The 24047-nt window shown below is 43.7% G+C and overlaps 1 protein-coding gene across 2 annotated transcripts in view; it reads right to left on the bottom strand.

The window, feature by feature from the left end:
- The window catches only part of ABCD2 (ATP binding cassette subfamily D member 2), a 49044-nt gene that overhangs the window by 8754 nt on the left and 16243 nt on the right, over positions 1-24047 (bottom strand). Inside the window, exon 7 of one of the 2 annotated variants that reach the window (XM_083847857.1) lies at positions 6307-6452. In XM_083847857.1, coding sequence (XP_083703983.1) covers positions 6307-6452 — 146 coding nt within the window. Of the gene's footprint in view, positions 1-6306; positions 6453-22027; positions 23500-24047 lie in introns of those variants that run through there. The other variant, XM_083847858.1, reaches the window with a different exon arrangement.

Below are 24047 nucleotides of genomic sequence, written 5' to 3'. Positions count from 1 at the left end.
AGCACGGTAACACAGCACTGGTGGGCTGTGTCATTGCTGATACCTGAGCAAAGGTGAGGAAAGTGAGATTTGTGGTGGTGCGGGAGGCTGGGGAGGGCTCTGCCAGCCCAGGTAAGCCCAGATGAACCCGAGGCGTGAACCACCTGCTTGTGTGGCTGAAAGCAGGGACTGAAAATGCTGGAAACTGAGTTCCAAGAATTTTCTCTGCATAAAATTGTGAATTATAAAGTAGTATCAAGATTTTTTTATAAATGTGTACATAGATTTAAAAAACACGTGTACATCAGAAATACATCACCTTTACCAGTCCTACAGTTTTTCCTTAGTTTCCTTCCATTCTTGCTTAAGGATCCCAGTGAGCTCCCCCCGGGGGCGCACACAGTGCTTCCTAGCAGCTGGCTCCTAGCAGAGAGGGAGCTGTGTAAGGATTAACTGGATCGCCGTCCAGATCAGCTCTGAACAGGGGACAGGTGCACACAAGCTCTTTCTGATGACCAGTCCCAGCACTGGGACCATGCAGAAATAAAGCTGCGGTGCTGCCCCACCAACACCTGTAGGTTCCCAAAAGGATTACAAAATGCCTGGAGCCCTCACAAAAGCCATAGAAACAGCTACACTTCTGAAGGTGACATTCAAATGACTGTTTATGTTTTCTGATTTTAAAGCCGAGAATATAGATGATCTCCAGGGATGTGTTGTGATGGGAGCTCTGGATCTGAGCTAGGAGGGTGTGGGTGGGTGTGCACGTGTGTGCACATGGCCCATGGAAGCAGCGCCTGTGTTTAGACCAGCTGGTTTACGAAGTCTTAGTAATGGTCAGAAAGAGAACGAGGTTCATGAAGGGGCTGCAAAATGGGAAGGAAATCACAGAACCATTAAGGTTGGAAAAGCCCTCCAAGATCACCTGGTCCAACCACCCCCCTACCACCAATGTCACCCACTAAACCCTGTCCCTAAGCCAGCAAACTCATTCTCTGATTTTCCTGAAGGGGTAAGATCTAGCCTCAGCTCACCAGGATACAGCATTTCTGGGGTCCCTTCAACTCATATTCTGACTTGATATTAGCAGTGCTTCTTGCCTCCTGCTGCCTCGCTCCCTCCCTCAACTTCCCTACTCACCCCTTGGAACGTCTTAAACAATAGACGAGGAAGGATCCACTTTCGCATTATCCCTTTGCCATTTCAAAAATTATTTTCTAATGTCTGAGCTATTTCCTCTGAACGCTTAGGCAATCTAACTCACAATAAACTAACTTCCTACTGTGCATTAACAATAATGCATCTGCTTGTTTCTCTTTTCTTGCAGCTGGCATGGAGCAGGTCACGAAAGGACCTCAGCATTCCCAAAACATCAGCCAAGTCAGGGGCTTTCAGCACCTACAGCTACATCCATTTTACAAATAAAGAAAAGAAATGGCTTGTCCGTGAGCACAGCACAACACTCTCAGGAGGTACCAGCATAATCCTGGCTTTCAGAGCCCAAATTCCTCACCAAGCTCCTTGGTACACACAGCCTTTGACTGCACATGATACGATGCAGATGTGACGAACAATAGATGCCACAGAAGTGCCTTTTGCAACCAGTAAGATGAATAACACATGCAGTGTGCTGGGGCAGAGTAATGGTGATAGAAACACATACAGCTGTCAGTAGAAATTAGTGATTGCCTCATGGGAGCAGCAGCTCATTTTCTTTCATGGTTTCTTTTACAATTCTTTTTCCTAAGTTTTCTGAAGGAAAAAACAAGCTAAATTTGACTTTAAAAAAAAGGATTACACCTGGGGTCGGTAGCACTACGTATCCTGCATCCTTGCACTTACATGCAAGACAACACCCAGCTGCCAAAAAAAAAGAAAGAAGTTAAAAATTTCCTTTTCCCAGTTTGTCATTTTCCAATGCAGCTCATCAGACATGGGCTGGAGGATGGTGGTAGGACAGGAGAGAGGCTACAGCAGCAAACTACAGCCAGGGAGCCCACTCCTGATGAGCTGCTGAACAGGGAGTCCTCGTGCACCACGTATGTCCCCAGGCAGCTGTCAAAATGGAAGACATCCCTGGTGCTGCGCGGGATGAATGTGCGAGGGAAGTCCTTAGTTGAGGAAGGAACAAAGAGACGATCAATGGCATGAGGCCCAGCTCAGCGTGGCGCTGCAGGGATTTGTGGCTCTTTCAGAGCCCCTGGAAAAGCCGGTGGAGCACGACAGAGTTACTGTCCGTGGCATTAACAAAAGCAAATCCTGGGCTAAAATGATCAGATGGAAAAATCTCGGCGAGAGGAAATATGCTTGTCTGTGTGCTTATACGTGGCTTAGCATAATGGCTCCCTGGCCAAGACCCAACGAAATGACAAATGTGCAAAATAATGAGGAATAATTATAATCTGGGGTGCTCAGAAACCATAAACAGGTCAAACCCGTTCAGTAATGTCATCAGCCCTGAGCGGGCAGGCCTGGTCCTGCAGCCAGCATGCTGCTACACGCGCTCACGGCTTCCCTCATGTGACAGGCTACCACGAGCCTATGGCTCCAGCGCTGTTGACACTTGCTAAATATATGCAGATTTTCACAGCAGGTCAAAAAAGACATCTTATGGATACCTACTGTACGTCTCCATAGTATTCTTCAGACCTCTGGACATGCCTTTTCTTCACCCATGCTGCATATAACCTTGTTTTCCCCATTTTGCACGGAATTATTGTTCTGGTATAGCTAGCAACTTTGCAGGTATTGATGGGGCACCTTACTGATGGCGTTACTGAATAGCATTAATATCATACACACAAGTTTCTCCATGATGACTCACTGCACCAATTACAATACAATGTAATCTTAAATCATCAGCATCACTCTGTTCAAGCTTCTGCCAAGTTTTCTAGTATTTTACATGAGGACAAAGTTAAGGAGTACAGACAGGCCGGAGGGCAAAGGTAGGCAGGGGAACGGCATTCCTCTTACCGCCGGTGTGGGGTTCTGCAGGAAGGGCATCCTGCCCCCTGCTGCAAGGGGTGCTGCTGCCACGGGAATTGCAGCGGATTTATCTAGGGCTTGGGCTCAGCAACATCAGGAGTGGTGGTGTTGTGGGAGTGGTACTGCTGGTGGGGTTTTTGCTTGCTTGGTTTGGTTTTGGTGTATTCAGCTGCTACGGATTGAAAAAGGTTTCGTAAGGGTAACACTGAAGATAAATGCCAAATTGGCCTACTTATTCTTCTGACTATTCTACTTACTTCTAACTGGGTCAAACCCTATTGCTACAAAAAAATGGGAATTTATGCCATTGGCAGCGAGAATAATATCAGGCTTTTTCTGGCTACTTTACCCTTGGATTTTGGTGACCCTTCAACTGATGCAATGTGCAAATAACTCAGCCAAAGACAATGAAGTTACTCCAGGACAAATAAATTCAGAGCCAGAGCTGTGTAATTCTGGCTCCATCTGCCTTTTCCTAACTGCCCACAGGGAGCAGACTTACACAAAACTGTAAAGCGTCATATTATACGTGTGTGGCATTCGTGGTCAATTAAAGCAACGGGGTCATGCCCTAAGGAGCCTACCGTCTGGTAGAGGCACAGCACTGCAGGGGATAGGTGAAAGGGGAAGAGACAGAGAAAGACTCCGGAGGTGAAGAGGATCTGAAGAAAAAGGATTGAAGAATTACGTTTTGTTTCTGTAACTAGGTGGTTGATAGACAGCTCCGTTCTTGGATCATTTACGAAAACTGAAACAGCATTGATGTATTGCATGTATACCCAAGAATCTGAATAACTAAAACTGGTTTGTTGCTGGCTTTTTTTTTTCTTTCTTCCAGATGCTGTACATTCACAAAATGTGTCCAACACAGAAACTTGCTGAGAATTTTTTCAGTAAAACTCTTTTCGATTGGAAAGCATCAGCTTTTGTTAACTATCAGAGCAGTTTGCCAAAAAAGAAGGACAATTTTGTGTAAGTCCTTTGTTCTGCAAGCTTTACATAGGACTTTTCATTATTTTGCAAACAAAACACTCCATTTCTAATAGAAATCATTTTAGTTTAAAAATCTAATTTTAAATAAAAGACTGAAATTAAAGAAAAAATGAATAAAAATAAAACGTTCAGCTATGTATAAACAAAAAAAATCAGTTGTTTGAGCCAGAGAAACGCTTCTTGAGACCACTGGTTCAAAACCCTGAATACGAGTCTTTGACCCAGACTGGGGGAGCTCTGAAGAATACGTAAGTATATGAAATCCATGTAACGTGTCAAATCATATGTCACAGATTTCCTGTCTCTCCTCCCTTTGCACTGCAAATGCCCAAGGAGAAAAGTGACTAAGTAAGTGTATTACGGTCTTAAAAACTTCCTGGTATGTGGTAATCCCTCCCTCTATTTTCCGGCTTTGCCCACTTGTGTCATTTTAGATTGCAGCCTAAGAAAGTTTTTGTAACATTTGCTTCTGCCAACTTTTGCACAGTGTTCCCTTATCCTGACTGGAGCTTTGATACAGTACCAATGAACATTAACACCGTCCTCTATTCCTTTTTATAGATTGCTTCCTAAGTCTCACTTGTGCAGTTAGACAAGCAGAAGAGCAAGAATGGGGTCAGCAATAAAACACGATTACTGTCCTTTGGCACAGAAAGTGGAGCAAGACTTGGGTCTTCAGTTTAGCAGCTCAGAACACCAACCCTAGGCACTGGCATCTGAGAGGTGGAGCGCAGTAACTGCCCCATCATCGCTTACATGCTCCACCTGCAGGGTTATAAACCACAGCGATGTGCGTTCAGAGACCACTGGGGATGTGGTTTTGGCTGCTGAGGGTCACGTGCTGTTCAGTATGCCTACAAGTACCACCAGGCTATGAATGCACACTCCGCAGCGGCTTCCTGCCACTTAGAACTGAACTGCTTCTCCTCTTCCAGCTCCCCATTCCAACACATCTGCTCATTCTTCTGCAATCTGCACACTCCACGTAGAGAAGTAACTGACTCAGGGATACTAACAGTAATAGCTCTAATGTCAGTGTAGCGAGTACAGGCCTTCTCTGCAATTATTCCAATCACTGCATTTAGTTCCCTGCCCCTTTTCTCAATCCTTGTGTCATAGTATCAGACTCGAATAATAACATGAATTAGCATGATGACAGATTTTTATGTTCTATTGTATCTTGAGGGTCAACAGTCATTATTACATTCTTAACTAAGAAGCATTAACCCACGAAAAGATAAGAGTCTATCAACAGGGCTGTGAGGTGGAGAAATATCTGTAGTTATACAACTGCTGCTGTAAATGATTACTACTCCCCACTCTAAAATGCAATACACCTTCTGCCTTTTGAACAGAACAGGAGGCTGCCACGCAGGAATGGGAATTTAGACATTGCCTTGGGACTCTTAGTGGCTGAGGCACTACTCAGTTGTCACAATGATCCTGAGAGACTCCAAGCATACCTGTTACAAGGCAATGCACCCAAATGACTCTCTCAAAAAGGAGCACTGACAATTGGCAGAGTACCTCACTGGCAGGGTTCATCCAGCACTCCCAGTGCCACCTCCCTGGAGGGGTTTGGAGATTCTCCTTCTTCCCTCTAAATGGTACCAACTTTGTCCTATGTTTGTTTTAGAAGTGTAATGATGGGGACGGGGGGATTCAAACTAGAGATTAGTGGCTGCTGGTGGGAACAACTGAAAGAAAATTAATGCTGTGCTGGGGGAAAGAAAAGCCATGAAATGCTTCAGCTCCCTAGATACAGCAGAAGCCTTCAGCATTTCAACTTTTACTGTACCAGTGTATTTACACTGTCTCCTCTTTGGACAAACGACACTGGGAACACATTGGCAACTTAAATGGCAAGTGGTAGATGGTAAAGCTCTACTGTCAGTCACTGTCATTTGGTTATTTTTAACTTGTTCACACTGGTGGTGTGGTATTAGACACTTCTTCCCGTGGCACATAGTTCTGATCATACAAAACGGGAAGGTGAAAGCAGACCTGACTCTCCTTTCATTCACATGCTGTGCAGTTGGTGTAGTCAGTGACATTACAAGGTTTTAGGACACAACATTTTCTAGAAATATGAAGGGGGATCTCATAATACCATGAAAAGACTGGACATTATACCTGAACAAGAACATTCAGCTGGGCATGGATTTGCTGCAGAGGAGAGCTCTTCTCCCTCCATTAGCATTAGCAGCAACATGAAGTTGTGCAGCTCTCACAACCACAGGTCTGGATCCAGTTTTGCTTGTTCAATAAGTAGAAGTCAGTCTCACTAATATACACACACCCAAATAATGGATTTTGTGAAGCTTTTTACCAAAACAAGCAATTTACCTCCTTCTCTTTGAACTATGTGGTACAGATGAACCATTTGCAGGATACACTCCAGATCCTGATCCTGGTAGCCTTTCGCATGCATGTCTTCCACGGAGTCTGGATAGATGACCTGATCACGTAGTGTTCCAATGGACATGTAGGGCCTGCGAAACAACACAGAGAAACTGGTAAGCCAGAGCTGGCTCCAGGTGAGTGCATCTTGCTGACAATCTGTGAGCACAGTATAATGCTTTAAGCACCGTGTTGCTAAAATTGGATTTATCTGTGAGTACATCGTGGGTGAATGTTTTTCTAAACTTACCTTAGGGACAACATTCTGTTTACATAACAGCTGATTACAACATAGCAACATGGGTATTATTACCACGAAAACAAAATGACAGAATAAACATCTACCTCAGAGCCCTTTTTGAAGGTTTCTACTTACAATCAGAAGCTTCTTCTGAACCTCCACATTCCCTGACCCGGTAATCTCATCTGCCTTACTAAGATAAGCTGTCTCCACTTCGGAGCCAGAGCCCTCAGCCACAGCCCAGTCCCTGGGCCATGGGCAGTTTGCGCACTGTCATGGGCTGTGCACAGCCCCAGGTACAGCCCAGGCCCTCAAAATTCTAGTTTCTAAACAAGGTCATACTGAAGAACAGTTTTACAGCAATTTAGATGATACCAGGCCATCCAGGTTAGGACAGCAAAGGGACCCTCAGACACCAGCTGCCTCCCATCCATGTATGACACCACTTGGTGAGCCTCGCTCCCAGGCCAACAAAGCACATGCAGGACCTCTGACACAGCATTTTGTTTTAGTTTTAGTTATTTCCTAATTAGAGAGGAAAAGAAATACACAAATGCCAACAATAAGTGTGAAGATAGCCCCATCTACTTCAAGTGATCCAAATCCAGCTTCAGTCTGCAAAGGCCAGGCCTGTTAGCACAAAATGTAAAGGCCCCATGTTGGTAATTCCCGTTTTGACCTGCCCCATCCAGTCACAAACAGGGTCAGTGACTGTGGCACCATGTTGGACCATGTCACCATGTATCAACCATGTCAGTGCAGTGAGACAGACTTCTTACGAACTTACTAGAAGTCCCAGAGCTGGTTTTACTGAAGCAGCTGAGATACTTTAGGCCAAAATTTGGGCTAGCCTAGGGAACTCTAATGCCTCCTGACAAAACGTTGGTTTATGTACTCTGATGGATCATTTTAGCAATCAGGCCAAGGATTGCTGGCCCTGGCAGCAAGATGAGGTGGCACAGCAGAGGATTGCCCTTGCAGCTTTTATCAGCCACCAGAGCACTGAAAAGCAGCGGGCTGGAAGTCATGGCCCAGTGGACTGGAGGAAGACTGCTCTGCAATGAGCTGTACAGGCAGCTCCGTCAGCCCTGAAGGAAAGGGCTCATATGTCCACAGTCCTGGGAAGTCACCTGAGCTCCACATCCAGACACGAACTGGCTTGTACAGTGGTTAGCCAGAGCACATACAGAGTCTGAGACACAGGTATCTGACCATCTCTTTTCCTGCTGCGTTCCAAGGATTTCTTGTAAAGGACAACTATTCATCCTGTCTTGGAAGCTAGAAACACCCCAGGAATGATTTGTAGGATTTTGAGTTAAGAGGGGAAGGTCAGAGCTGAAGAACAGTCAGGCTTAAGACCCCATCCTGCTTTTGGTACCAGGAGTTAAACTAATTCCCTCTAGGTACATCTGCCAAAATACCACTCGTCTTACTAAAGCTGTGGTGCCAGGGGATGACGACACAGAGGAGGAGACTGGGCCAGCAACGAGGAGTCTTTCAGGCAGCTTGCTCTTGCCACAGAGAACGGAGATAGTTGTTTGTGCTGCAGACACAGCCTGTACCCACCTGTAGTCATGCTGCTTCCACCACCAGCTGGCTGATGGTGGGAAGAGCAGGGAATCTGAACTGCTCACAAACATCTGGTCATGTCCCTGCCGCGGACAGGATGGAGCAAAACCAGAACCACAAGTCAGATACAAGCTCTGGTGCTCCTCTTTGCTCTGTCTGTTCTGCTTCGTGCTTATTGGGCTGCTGTGCGAACACCAACACCAAGAACAGTGAACCATTCCTATTAATGGAGCCATTGCAAGACCTTAACTATAAACATTATGTAATTTCATGAAGTAACGATACAATACTTTTCCACAGTGTTCTCAGAAACAAAAAAAGTCTTTACTTATTGCACAGAATTACAGAATCATTATTGTATGTAGAAATATGCATATGTAGAAATCACTTCATTTGCTCCAGACTGCTGCCGTCTCTGGGACAGAAGACAGCAACTCCACCTCGGCTCAGAAAAGTTTAGATGAAGGATGTGCAAAAGGTTTTGTAATTTACATGAAGTTGCAGGTGAGAGCAAGGAGGACAGAGTTACCTGTCATATAATTTGTCTGGGGATTAACACCTTACCCTGGTGAAGTATGATCCTGTAATGACTAGCAGCTGAGATTTAACCTACAGCACAAGCAGGAAGGCAGCGCTCAGAAGCACCACACTAGGACGCTTGCTCCCATGCTGTTTCTTGAGTCACCAGCACCGCTTCCTGGTACAACTGGATTTTCCTTGTGGCCTCCCACCTAAACGCACCAGTACTACCAAGATCACTTCTCCCCACCTAGTCTGTAAAACCGAAAGAAAAGCCCAGCCTGCAGTGGAATAGTGAAATCCATCAATTACTAACTAAGAGAGGAAAAATGGTCTGTGGCTATGGGTCTGTCCCTGGAAGTGGGAGAGCAAGTTCTGCTTCCCCCATCTCAGAGGGAGCCACTCACATCCCTGAGGGCACACTTCACCTTGCTTGGCATCTAGTTCAGGGCTCCAACTCTTGACAACAAAGAGAGGTAGCTCTGTGGTTGATTTATCCCATTTATTTTAGGGTGGGGATGAATTTCATCCTGGGGTTGTCTTTCTCCCTCAGAGGGGAGGCAGTGCCCAGACAACTAGTTTAGGTAACTAACTTGTGAGGGTCTACTCAGATGAGGTTCATCTCATACCAAACCTGATTTCCCTACCCGTAACTTGAAGACAATAACCTCCTTACCTACCCATGGATGCCACAAAGACAAACACGCTAAAGCCTGTTAAAAGTCAGATGTTCTTATAATTGAGTTTACATGTGTTTGATAGCTACACATTAGGTAGCATGAAGTACGAGAAACTGGATACAGAAGGAGTGAAGTCTTGTCTTTGCTGGTAAGCTTCTTGTTAAAATAATGTTTTCATTAAATTTTTAGCAGTTCAAACAACAAAACCAGTCTTTTCGTCCTGAAGTTCTCCTCCAGTTTAATCATTGTTCATAATTGATTTCTTATGGAGTCTTCCCTTTCAGACAGTGTCTGGGCATCCATCTCAAAGAAAGCATTCTTTAGACTCCAAAAGGAACTTCTGTGCTGTGTGGGGTCATGTCTTTGACAGTAATAGCTCTGCAGTTGCTATCTTTCTTTGCTCTCTGACAAGAGAAGTGGTTTTGAGAGAGGATTTAAGCCCAGTAATTCTTTTCTAGAACTTTGGTGTCAAAAGTTCAGAAAGCTGAGAAAATGTACTGATTTTTTTCCTCGTTTTCTGGAATTTCAAGGTATTTATTGGAAGAGGCAATTCTAGATCCTACAAACGGACCTTCTTCAGCCAGTTTGATGGTTTTATTGCATCAAAAGTACCAGTTTGCTGCACTTCAATTCCTAGTAACGAGCTCTCATTCCCAAGGTTTAGGAATTCTCCCTTGGAGCACAGGCTTGAGAGAAAGATAATACCAACACATACTGCAATCTGAAGCCTGTGGTGGGGACGATTCCCCAGTGCCCCCCTCTTAACACCTGACATTGTGTATGACACTGGCAAAATACTAGAGAAATCTCATAGGGAGGATGGGGAGGTGGAATGAAACAGATTGGAGTACACAGCAGGCACTTGTCTTTCCAAACAGAGGACTAACATGTAGGAGATGTTAAGCAACACCAATTCAAAGGAAGGGTAGATTAACACTGCATGTTGTAAACAGGCAGTACTAATACCTATTAATTCATTGATGGCTTGGAAGAGCAGGCAGCTTCACTCTTTTGGGTATCAAGTTAAGGAAGATGTCTGGCTTTGATGCCAATTTTTTTCTCCAAAATCAGAACAAGCCGTATCCACATGAAACATTTACAAATACTTCCTGAATGTATTCAGAAGTATTTGTGGTCTTCTACACAACCTAAACTGTACTGACAAAACTGCTAACCTGTTCTGACATCTACAATGCTTTAAAGAATTATAGTAACTAATCAATATACACTCTGAAAGTCTATAAAGCAATCTGAATGGGTCAGAGACTTAGTTATAAGCACCCTGAAATAAATAAGGGACTGAAAATACATCTCAATTAAGTGGCTGGCGTTAGAAGTTAAGGGATTAGTCCAATGTAAGTGCCCAAGGAACTGCTTCCAGGTACAGTCTGATGATCTTATCTTCCTTGGCATAGACTGTGATTAACATTTTCTCCATGGAAGGTGAAGTCTAAAAACATGAGGCTTGTGATTCTGGAACCCATCTCCATGCCACTGAATCAAGACCTAACTTGCCATTTTTGCCAAGTATGTTTGCAGTTATTACTGCACTGTTATTCTCACAGATGGGCAAAGTTATGTTACAAAAGCTTTATCCTCTAGAAAACAATGTGTAATACAACTATAAATTCTTGGCTGACCTACCTTTTAAGTTTGTGTCTCTGTGTGACAAGGTCCCTCCTTAACATACCCAAGGAAGAGAGAGAAAGGGAAACATTACTCCTGAGATTCTCCATTTCAGCTTGGATTTTCCAAGCAGATTGGGATGGTTTCAGAGTGCAGAGTGACAGCTTTGACATCTAAAGTAAAACATATTCCAAATGTAGGCATTCCTATTCAAGAAGATTACACTGAAGCCCAAGCTCCAGCCATGGAGACGTCTTCCTAGGAAACCTGAAAGATCACAGTGAGCCTGTGTTTGCACTGAAGGATCTTCGACACAGAAAAGTGTAAGGGCACACTTCGACACAGAAAGTGTAAGGGCACAGTTCACACCTACGGATATGTCCAAATGAGTTCTAAATCCCCAGAAGGTCCACTACAGCAGGGACAGTGAAAGAAACAGTTTTAAGTCCAACACAAACCACAGTGGCTACTAGAGATGCAAAATGAGGGGGTGTATATCAAGCTAACAGTCAACAAGCCTCTTCCAAGAACTGGGTTCAGGCTAAGTTCTCACTTTAGTTTGCAGGGAATCATTTTCCCATTTTTCTAGGCTAGCATCCAGGCTAAAGAGGAGTCAAAGAGAGGGCACCTTCTCATCTTCCCAATGAAGCAAGGAGATTGTTTCTAAGAGGCAGCAATCATGTGTCCAAAGAGAAAATTATTGGAAAGAGCCTAATTATATACTATAATGGTCAGAGGCCACAACTGGAAAGAGGGAGACTTTAGTACCAATCCCCATGAGAAACATCATCTATGTTGTTCCTTTTGTGTTCAGTGCTCTTTAATATAAAATGCAGTAACTGTCCTACTCCTTCAGTAGCACTGTAAAAGCATATTAAAGGGGGTTCTAACCTTATTTAGGTGCCTGCTCTCAGGAGAGGGCTCGTTATAGATAAAGGGGTTTAATGTTTAGCTCTCAGCTCGGCACCTAAATGTCCTAAGAGGCAGGAGTTCATACGTTCATCTTCAGAGATTCCTATGGTTTAACTCTAGGTGGCTCTCTGCATCTACCACATAGGTTTCCTGGATAATCCTCCTGAAGCCCTAAATCTCTGACTGCCTAGGGAATCCACCTGTATTTAAAACTTCCCTTCACCCTTCTGGTGCCAAGATCCTAATTTTTAGGTGCTGTAATACCTCAGCTGGAATCACCTTAGCAGAACTCCAGCTCTTGCCATGCCCCTGGTATAAGTTAATAGTAAAAACTCCACACTTTCAAGGGCAGCAAAGCTTGATCAGTGGTGATGCTCAAGAAATTCCAGGTTCCACTAAGGAAAGTGATCCAGGTTCTTTGATGACATTAATGAAATAAGCAGCAAAGAGGCAATGACAGCGTCACCACTACTACTTTGAGAAATGAATGTTTTACAGTTGTCTTGTATCCATTACTTTCTCTCACGCAGAAGGTGGTATCACTAAAGAGTTAATATAGAGAGAATAAATAATATAATATTTACCAAATATTCAAAAAGGAACAGCCTCAGTTTATTGCACTGTGTCTAGTTTAAGGGATTTTAGGGCCAGCTAAAGTTTCAGCAACCCTTCCAAAGACATAAATAATTGATCTCTCTGCAATATACTCTGCATTGAACTTTCCTCTCCACTCACACAGAACTAACGTGAACATCCTCTAAATATTTCAAATAGATCAGTTACCGGAGTGGAATGTAACCAGCCTATAGCCATTAACATAGTTTATGGAAAATGAAGTGCTCCGAATTAAAGACTGAATTTTCAACGCAATTAGGATCAAAAAAATCACACTAGTCACTTTGTGGCTTTCTCTGATAAGAAGCCACGTATACATCTTCAAGAAAATAATCTGGGAGAAAATAATAAACAGAAAGATAAAGGAAGCCTCTAACTTAAAGCATTATTCATGCTCAGGTATCATCCCATCTGATGATTTACTTATTCACCTTAGATCACTTACAATATAACTAGAACTGATCAGATGACATAAAAGTTTATGATGAACAACTCACGAATTTATCTTCCTGTTCAGTTTGTTTCTTCTAATAGTCAGAACAGACAGAACACAAGAACATGTGTATAATTAAAAACAAAGCCCTGACAATTTGTACAAAATACAAGCAGATATGCAGTCTGAGATAATTATACCTCCTGCAATGAATCAAATCAACCAGCCTGAGAAAGGAAGGAAAAAAATCCCCTTTCCTTAAACACTCCATTTTAGCAGGCCTAGTCTTTTCATACCTTTGGCAGTCCTGATGATAAAAGGATCAACTGGATGCGTGATCAGGAAGATCAATAAATTGAAGAAAGAACATTAAGCTCTGGACAAGAGCCTGGCCTGCCAGTCCCACCAGGCATACCCTACCTAAGGGATGTTTCTGACCTTTATCACAGCAGTGTAGCACAACGAGCAAGGCAGTTTCCCTCTTTTACAAAGATCCCAGACTATTCAGGGTTTCGCAGACCACCAGTGACACCTTACTTCAGGGAGAAGAGCAAGTGTAGACACTGAGGCAGCAATAGGAGAGGCTGCTTTTGCTCTGGGTTTCTACAATCCTTAGTTGCCCATGACTTTGCTCTCTAATCCTCCGTGCAACACTTTTGCTTTACACAGGGCAGAAAGTGACAGCACATTAACACAGAGACACACCATGTATGTGGACATACAGAAAGTTCAAAACCCATTATAGCCATTTTGTAGCATTTTATAGGTACCTCAAGTAGCCACATGGGAGCTGTAGCAATGTTTAGCAGAAACTAAAATCGATAGGGCATAATTAATGCAAAACTATAGGCAGATGAACAAGCCTGGAAAAGCCTTCCCTGTCTGGGAAGACGTGCTCCCATCTATGCTAGGCTAGTGAACGCATCTGAACTGCAGAAGGAAACCCACCTGCTACATCCTCCCACAAGGCCACGATATAAAGCCTCAAGAACAAAGAACTGCAAATCCAGCGTTCTGAGGACTGCTCAGCACTATTTGCAGAAAAGACTCATCTCACCTAAAAGTTACTCATCCAAGTCTCAGTCATCCTAGGCTCTCCCTGTAGTCAGTGGAGCCCTATAATGAACTGGTACCTCCAGCAGGTCTGTGTGTCTCAGATGCTTGTCCTAAGACAAGCAGATGCAGCAGACTGAACCAGAGGACTGTTGTGCCTTGAGGAGTTAGTGACAGCTGACGTGGGCGGGCACCATCTTGGGCTGTGCTGCAGATATAACTTGGCCTTCAGGCCTGTGCTGCACTGCACTTATCACTTGGCCCCAGCACAAACTTTGCTGGCTAATCATAAAAAGGAGCCTGGAGGCAGCTCCTACTTGGCACCGGCAATTACGCCACCTGCATGTCCTTGTCTTTATCTTGAAGCAAAGCAGCACGTTATCATGCCAACCTCCCTTTGCTTGACAGTAGAAATGATAAATGGAATTGCTTACTTTTAAGAAAGCCCTATCAGAACTCCAGAGACCATAATGCCAACGAACCTTAGCAGGGATGGGATCAGGGCCGTATGTGACTAGAGGTCCATTTGATGCTGCAGAACTCTGGGCTCCAAGCACCCAGAAGGACATGGTGGTCACTGAGATGATGAGGAAATCGGAGCTTCTCACGTATGGGAAAAGCTGAGAGAGCGGGGACTGGTCAGCCTAGAGAAGAGAAGCCTTGCACATGTCATCAATATCCATAAATACCTGAAGGGAAGGTGTAAAGAAGACAGAGCCAGGCTCTTTTCAGTGGTGCCCAGTGACAGAACATGAGGCCATGGGCACAAACTGAACACAGGAGGTGCTGCCTGAACACCAGGAGCACTTCTGTGCTGTGTGGGTGACCAAACACTGACACAGGTTGCCCAGAGAGGTGGTGGAGTCTCCTCCTCAGAGATATTGAAAAGCCAGCTGGACGTGGTCCTGGGCAACCTGATGGCCCTGCTTGAGCAGGGGTGCGGATGAGATGACCTCAGGAGGTCCATTCCAACCTCAACCATTCTGTGTTTCCGTGATTATCTATGCTATCAACTTATTCATTCTCATCTCCAATAAAAGGAATTTTAATTAATGCCTAACAGAGTTTGAATGCCTTTCATACTGGGATCAACAACCAACACCTTCAGTGGCGCGCTGCAATAGTGAATCATCCTTTGGAGGCAGTCATTATAAAGCTCACACAAGCACGTCTAAATTTTGCCTAAGTGAACTTAGACAAGTTCTACCTTCGGTGTACGAGTTAATTGCTCTTTGTTTTACCTTGTTGGGGTGGGGGGGTTGAACACTTGTACACAAAAACAGCTCATGCTCTTCCCTCTGGCAAGTGGGTAGTTCCTAGTGAAGTCCGCATTGTTTCCAAGAGAATGTAGAACAGAATCACCATGCTGCATAAAACTTATATTCACCTCGGACACCATGGTGAACTGAGGAGGGATGAAAATGTGACATCCTCAGCCTGCAAGCAGGCAAACACAGGACCAGACCCCTAAGATCGGTGTCTGAACGAGCAGATCACAGAGAGGCCAGGAGAGGGCTGAAGGTCCAGGTCACACTGAAACTGGGACAAAGTTGTGAAGCCCAGGCAAAAGCCAGAGCCTACAGTGCATGGGAAGGAGTGCCACCTTCTCCTCAAGAGAGAGGTGCTGGCTATGTCAACTATGCGGACACTTAAGAGCACAGGACTCTGTAATGAGAGTTTTTCATTGAGTGCTAAAGTAACAAGGAGAGGACAGGCCTTCTTCCTGGTGGAGAGGATACAGTTGTTAGTAGGGCTTTCAGCTGTCCCCCACCCCAAAGGTCAGCATCTTTTCGTACCAAGCTTTTTATATTAAGAAAGGTTGGGTAGATCATTTTGCCCTGGGCTTCCCAGGTGCATGCTGCCAAGTCACCTCTCATAATTTGATAGCATCAGGCATTGGAAGCATGCTTTGTGATATTCCTAGGTAAAATACTATTGAAATACTAAACATTTTTCATTCTGTTCATCCATCAAAGATCCCTTATTGAACAGCTGCAATGTAGGGCATTAAGCTGGAGGGAACTGGCCAAGCTGGACACAGTAATGGCACTCCTCTGCAGGAACTAGTCAGTTTAAATGCAACCACCAGATTACTTCCTAACATACAAGCTCATCCCTACCACTCCTAAGTTACACAGCGAGCTCGGGTAACCTGTAAGTGACTTTTCCCACGGAACTGCTGTTAAAACTACATTTTAAAAGAAAGTGAGCTTTTTATCCTAGCAAAATGAACCTAGCACAGGTTGCTTTGCTGGATAGAGCCTATAAATATCAGCCACGTACTTAGTTGTTATAATCCGTTTTGTGACTTCATATTTATAAAATGTTTGTCATGCTTAACGTGACAATGTTCTTAAAAAAAAAAAATTGAAGCCTAATTTTCCCAGCTTTTAAATGAAGTTCTGTAAACAGTCCAGCAGATAGATGGATGCCTGGTAAGTGTTACAAGCAACGTGTAATTACTGGTGCTGGATGTCAGCTTCGAATATTCCAAATCCTATCAAAAGAAGGAGGTAGAGGCTGGAGGTATTGCAAGCTCATGCTGGAAAGAACATGGTGTCCAAAACACACTCTGAAAAACAGAGCAGGTGACTGCCAGAGATCCTTTTGGAAATATTCCTGCAAATAGTTGTACACACAGACAAAAATTTAGTTCTGTAACATTGAGGAAGACACTTCAAAAGAATGTAAATGGAGGAAGTTCTGCAGATTAGTGACATTCACTCTTGTGCAGGAGCCAAAATAAGATTTATGTGCTTAATACTGAAGCAAGACTCAAAATAGGAGGGATGTTGCTCTGACTACAAGAATGGATTTCACCTTTAGGTTGCATACACGTCATGGTATTTAATCAGCCTTGCAGCTGACAGCACTTTACATTAAACCTTTGTGTACTTGTCACTTAGGAGAAACGCAATGAGTTACTGAACGGATCTTAATCCTCTGAATGTTTGATTTCTTTCATGGATCACAAATAAAAGGAACTTGGCTTGCACTCAGATTCAAGTGATCACATTGTGCATTGTGTGAGCCACCTCCACGCGTCTGGAGAAGGAAGCCTCTGCGTCCAGCTATACAAAAGGTGGCAGTAATAGAACCCGCTTCAACTGAAAAGACCGCCAGTAGATAAGAGGTGACACTGAAATTTCTGTAAAAGAACAACAAGTCTGGACTTCCCTCCTGATTCAAACCTGCCTTCATTTGTACAAAGTGTGGTGCTGGCTTCCGTGCTGCAGACAACTGCCCGCTAGGAAATGGGCTGGTCCCCATATGGAATAGAAGTTTAGTACAGATCAACACGTCTTGATTCCTCACCCACGTTCAGTCCTTTTGGAACCTCCCAGAGGCACAGCTTGCCCCAGACAACGCCCCCGTCTGAAGGGATTGAGGCAGCAAAACCCCAGAGCATGTTGAAGTCCTTCACAAACATCAGTTTAGCTGTGGCCTCTAAGACAGATGTTGGATTTATGCAAATACATTTTAAATCTAAACTGTAAACCCAATGCAACAAGCTGACTAAAGCCTTCAGTCTGGGATTTCTACCACTCTTTGCCTAATAAAAGAAAAGGCTCGTAAGCTGTGCTTTAATTAGCTAACTCTGTGTCTGGCCAGTAAGGAAGGCACCTTGCGTGGCTTGTGGTTTGAGAGGGAGTAGCAGTTAATCCCTAAAGCCATTTTCCACCTCTGACTATTAGCATAGGTGAGTCTTGTTCACAATGTGCTATGAAGAGGTATTGTCATTACTGATATCCCTGCAGTCAGTCAGAATAGAGCAAACCAAAAACCTTCAAGCTTTACAGCTGTGAGTGAGCCTTCAGTGGAAACAGAGAGGTCTCCTAGTGATCCTGCCAGGCAAAGCTTCAGCTAACCTCCAGGCAGCAAGGCAAGGACTTTTCTGTTCTACATGAGGTAAGCAAGGACTCCCTCCAACCAGCACGGAGAAGCACAAGCATTTCTACCTGAGTCACAGCCAGATGAAGTAGGAGAAGCTTTGCCCTGGCTGGGGGGACAGTAAAAGGGTCCTCACAGATGCCAGGCCACTCATTCTAATGAAGAGCAGAATAGTTTGTTAACCTGCCTTCACTTGCTTCATCTTAAAAAAAAAAAAAAAAAACGAGAAAAACAAAGTAGTAGCTAATACCTTAGAATAAACCTGTATCAAAATTATCACACATAACTGAGGTATATTATCATATGTTTTACGTTAACACCATCTATCACAGGCATTTTTCTCATCTGTCAGATAAGTGGTGAACTTTGGAAATACGCATATTTAAAAGCAGTGCCATGAACTTGATAACAATAAGTATCACAGAGATGAAGTATGCAAAGGAGCAGATATCTATACAGCATGATTTGAAATGATGGCAAAGTACTGAAGCAGCAAGTCAACGTGGTGGTACAACATCACCAAAATGCTGACAGGCAATGAAAATTGCTAGTGTGGTGTTGGCATGTACAGTCAGAGTACAGCGTAACTCCGACTGACCTCCACCAAAGGGATCATAAAGACACAGCTGTGTGAGCTGACAAGAGACATCAGGACGTGTAAAATATAAAGCTTAGCATTGAGACGTCTGAGCTTATCTAAACGAGTTGAGACAACAGGACTTGCACAGGCTTATTAGAGCAGCCCTTCACTTGGACTTCTCTTATCAACAGCCCACACACTAACGAGAAAGTAGTCTAATGCAGAACTACACACATACACTACATATGCATAAACTTTAATATGTAATATAGGGCACCTGGAAGTGAGCACAGCAATTTTGCAAGATGACATTGTTTAGGTAGTCAACAATTGTCTAGAAAACAATCACATTCTAATGGCAGTGGCCTCTACTAACTACCTCCATGCTTAAGATAACTCTAGAATTACATTGTAATTTGCAAGGTTTCACGTGCTTATAATGTAAAAATTACTCTTAATTTATCACTTTTTTATTTATGTCACTCAGAACTGAAATACTCGTTTGGTCTCACCCATGTGATGAATATGCTTGGACTACTTGAGGCAAATTACCTCAGACATTTGGATTACTCAACAGAGCTGAGGAGAGAAAATGTATCTTAGTAGCTGATGCAGTTTTGTTTAGTAGTTGAGGATATTTTTAGAATAGAGAAGGAAAAACACCAGACAGGAAAAGACTTGCGGAGGATCTCATGATAAAACATCAGAAATAGAGCAGACATATGCAAAAACAAGCAGCTTAGGAGGGGCACAGAAACATTTAGTCCGTTACATCCCATACTGCCCTAGCAAGAAGACAGCAAGATACAGGTATATAAATCATAAGTGATATAGAACAAACAACATCTGACACTAGTACATCTTTGGCTGCCTCTGTTTTAGCATCTGACAAGCCTGGTATTGAAGGAAAGCAGTATTAGAGCTCTACTAGAATGAGCAACAGAAAGAGAACACAGAACTAGAAGCAGAGAGTCATCATAGAATCACAGATCACTGAGGTTGGGAAAGACCTTCAGGATCACCAAGCCCAACCATTGACCTGACCTACTGAGTCCCATCACTAAACCATGTCCTTTGGTGCCATGAACCATGTTCTTTCGTGCTACAATGTCCCTGTTGTGGTGACTGCTGAGAAAGTGATCAGGGTTGTGTTTTCTATCAGAACGCCACATGGAATTAGAGGGAAGCTATGCCTGCTGCTGGAGAAACACAACTCTCAAAAAAAACGCAAATTACAGTAGAAATAAGATGGAGGGAGAAACCAGTGAAAGCGGGCATGGAGAATGGAGCACAGTGGATTAAGAACTACTTTGTTCTATGAATACAAATCAGTGAATCAATCCTCAACAAAGACAGAGAAAAATACTGATGGATGTTTTAGGCATGTGCTGAGAAGACTGGGGAGTCAGGGTAAAAGGTTAGGGAACCAACAGGGACTGCATGATACATTCCTCAATGCAAATAAGACACATACAGCAGAAAACAATGAATAATTTATATCAATATTCCAATGGTGATTACAGCTTCACTGCAGCTTCGCAGTGGAGAGACACTGAATATTCCTGTGGCGTTGTCAAGGTAACCTGCAAGTATGTAGGTGTAAAATTCTGCTGGCGTTTATATCAAAAGGAGAACTAACAAAACGAGAACCAACACATGCAGAATCTGTGTTTCCTTACAACTGAGGAAGCTGAGACTTTTAGTTAGAGAGCAAGAAGAGCAGAAGTATGTTAGGAGGAACTGTATGCTATAGCACGCTAATTCCTGTCGTCCCATGTTTAAGGTAGAGAAGGAATAGGGCACAGCCTGGAGAAATCAGACCGCCTTCAGATATACTGCTGATGTGCTATGAAAAAATATGTTATTTAAAACAATGCTTCTGAATTCTGATTTGAATCGTGATTCCTTACCAACTAGAGCACCCCCAAGCATTCCTCTTCTCTGCCCTACTACCTTCTGGACCAGTTAATTAAGAGAGTAACACAACGGGGGGATTATCTCAAATGAATTTTACTTTGCAAAGGAGGAACAGCAAAGTAGAAGAAGAGGTAAGAGTATATGCTCTGCTAACCACTGAGGTTCTAATGAGATGTGATAAATTAAGATGTAATGATTAGGGGACTGGAGCGTCCTTCTTATGAGGAAAGGCTGAGAGACTAAAGAAATGAGAGGGGATCTTATCTTAAGGGAGGATCTCAAGAGGATGGGGCTAGAGTCTCTTCACTGGTGCCACCTGATAGTACAGGAGACAACGGGCACAAACTGAAACAAGAAGTTCCAGCTGACTATGAGGAAAAGCTTCTTTACCTTGGGGTGACTGAACACAGTTTGCCCAGAGAGGCTGCAGAACCTCCTTCTCTGGAGATACTCAAAGCCCACCTGGATGTGATCCTGTGCAAAGTGCTCTGGGTGTCTCTGCCTGAGGAGAAGGGTTGGGCCAGAGGGCCTCCACGGGTCCCGTCCAACCTCAACCATTCGGTGACTGTGACAAATCATTCTCATCATACCATAACATTAATCCGTTCCTGAGAATAAGCTGCGTTTGTCACCAGTATGATACTGGACTGTTTAAAGGGAAGACAGAAAGTCTCCCTCCCTTTTGCCCCCCTCCTCTTCTAAAGGCACACCACAGACAGTGGCAGAGTCATGCTCACAAAAATCCTTGGGCTTCTCTCTCCCTGCTCCCCAAAAGGGCAGTATGTCCCATCAATATCCATCAGAATTGTGACTGATAAAGGCCAAATTCTACAGGCCTTGGCCCTGTGTAAGGGGAAAAAACCACACCTATTATGACTTCAGAGAGGTAAAATCAAAAGAAGCAGAATAATGATGCTAAGCACTCTAAAGAGATAAAAAAATAGGGACTCTTACAGCTCTGTTTTAAAGCCTACATAATGCTAAGTAAAGCTAACTACAAAGTGTTGGCACTGGTGATAAAATTTGGAGTATACAATGAGATAATTCGCTCTTTAATAAATCATACTTCTGTGTGTAGCCTTTGAGCTCAGCAAAGACATGGTTTCCCACGCATTTTTGCAATACTACAAACACTGTGATGTTTCGAGCAGAAATGAAAAAACAATCTTTTCAGTGAGCTCCTATTTACTGGGGAGTATTTTGTTACTTAGCAGTCATTGTATTCTTCACCAATCCCCATGTGCAGATGAGGTTAGTGCATACGACTTGAAGAGGCCAAGAAGGCTGATACAGAATTACATTCAGCCACAGGCACACTGGAAGAAGCTCTTACCAGGCTCGGCTGTAACGATATTGATTCACGGAGAGCCATCTCCCACGTCCTTGTAACAGAGACACGTACACAATTATACATGTTGTCCTAATTCATTGCTCTAATAGACATCCATCAACCTGAAAGCCTTTTGCTATGGCCCAGTTTCATTTACCCATCAAATTAAAGTGTGAGGTAGATGATACCTCACCGGGTGATACCGTCTTACCACCTCCCAAATCCTCTTAATCTGGAACCCAAATTTTCTCTAAGGTAACACTGCAATATATAGATGATGAAATGGAGGCAGGGCACCATCTTTTTCAGTTTGCAGTTTTAGAATTATTTCTAAACAAGCAAACAGAAAGTTTTGACCAAGCAGCAATTTGTACAGGGTTAATAAGCAAAATGGCTGCACCAGTGTGAACTTCCATAATAAGCTGCTTTAATTTCAGGACTTCAGAATGATTTAGAAACCACTGGAGAAATTCTACATGTATTTTAGAGCCAGGGACAGACAAAAAAAAAAAAACAACAATAACTAAATGTGTAATTTATTTAGGCCACAAATAAATGAGCTGTTAAAAAACACTTTGAAGTGGAATAAAGGCAGCAAAAATTGCCAGGACCACATAAAGCAATCCACATCTGCTCATGAAATGTAGAAACCTCAGTTTAAAACTGAATCTCCTTCAAGTCATTCTTGGTGTCTCTGCTTTGTGCAGTGGTCTCCAGCAGCTGTTTCAGACTTGTGCACCACCTTGAGGAATGGTACTCCTTCCCTCCCTCTGACCTTGAGCACAATCCGGGTCCATAATTCCCAGATGTTTCAACAAACTCCACCTGTGTGGAAAGAGGGTGGATCCAGACCCTGCCCTTCTTCCTTAGCTGCTCAGACCTTTCATCAGATACTCATCTAAGGCTCTCAAAGCCCAGCAAGCAAATACATTGAGCAAAAAGAAGCAGCTCAGAATGCTCACAGTCATCCTAACAAAACTGATGGCTGTCCTCCGCCAACCCCTTCGTTGCACTCAGTCACACTGACCCACAAATCCCTCCAAGACTAAGTCTCACAGTCCCTTTCGAAATACAAGGCGCTTAAAAGTGATGGGCCGTGCTTCTGAGCCTACTGAACCCACACCTTGACAGCTGAACTCTCCATCAAACGAGGCTTCAAAATATTCAGCCACAACATGGAGCGCTCTTGTCAAAAGAGCCCTCTCTGTCACTCACTGTTGCCCTCTGAGAAGGGAATAGTCCTGAAGAAATCTTCCAGGAGTGCAGAGCTCATGCAGAGCCAAGGCATGGCAACGGCACTCAGGTATCCCAGAGACTACCCAGCAGCAGCAGGACCTCCACACTGCACCCTTTCTCCTGGAGGATGGTATTAGGATGGACTGCATTGGCTTGACACCTTCAGGGTCCACTGTTGGGGTGATATGCCGGTATCTACACGGCTTCAGTCACGGAGGGCTGCACAGATGCTGGCTGAATCTTGGTTTCTGACTTAGAGGTCGGAAATGAACAGGTGTGCTGGAGCCAATTCCTCCAGCACCCCAAAGTTAGAGGAAACAGCTAAGAATGAACCACGTTTATGGAAACCAAAACCCAGCAGATGGGATTCAATCCCCTCAACCAGCACCATGACAAATCTGCCCAAACACCGTCAGAGTCTACTGATTCTCCGAGAGTAAAGGGGACATCAGTGGGAAGGGCTGGAGGCCTCAGATGTTGCTCTGGGAAAGGGCTAGGATCACACAGGGAACAGAAGTGGTTGAAATTCAAGATTTCCTGCAACAAAAAAACCTTCAGAATAGTTTCCGTTCCACCTATGAAAAATAATGATTTTAGGAACATCTCACTCAACAGGAATTCTGAAATACTGCTCTGAAAAACTTAATAGAGCATGTTGCTCCAACTACCTTACCTGAATGAAGCCCTCAAGCTGCTCGGAAACTGACAGTCAGTGTTCAGTCTGTCCCACAATGGTGATGCTAGTGAACGTTGCCCTTCCCATCTCTTTATTTCTGATTTGACTACAGAGTAGAAGCTGGCCAGGTCACTTAAACCAAAATGTCCACAATTGGTCACTACCTGCAATCTTTTTTTTTAGCGTGTGTGACAAACATAGGACCAGACTTCTAGAAAAGCTGAGCATTCACAAATCCAGCTGGAATTATCAGATCTTAATAAAAAATGTGTTACAGAAGTGTTGAATAATCTCAAAAATAAGAGCCCTGTACATTTCAAACTGATCACCTAACATTACCAGACGCTTCAATAATATGGAATTTGATTTCTGCATGCATTCATCAGTCAGGAATAAAACTGTGATTATA

The sequence above is a fragment of the Anser anser genome (genome assembly GCF_964211835.1).
Source record: "Anser anser genome assembly, chromosome: 1".
In the NCBI taxonomy this organism is placed as follows: domain Eukaryota; kingdom Metazoa; phylum Chordata; class Aves; order Anseriformes; family Anatidae; genus Anser; species Anser anser.
The sequence above is the reverse complement of the archived record's forward strand: the minus strand, read 5'-3'. Positions and strand labels throughout refer to the sequence as shown.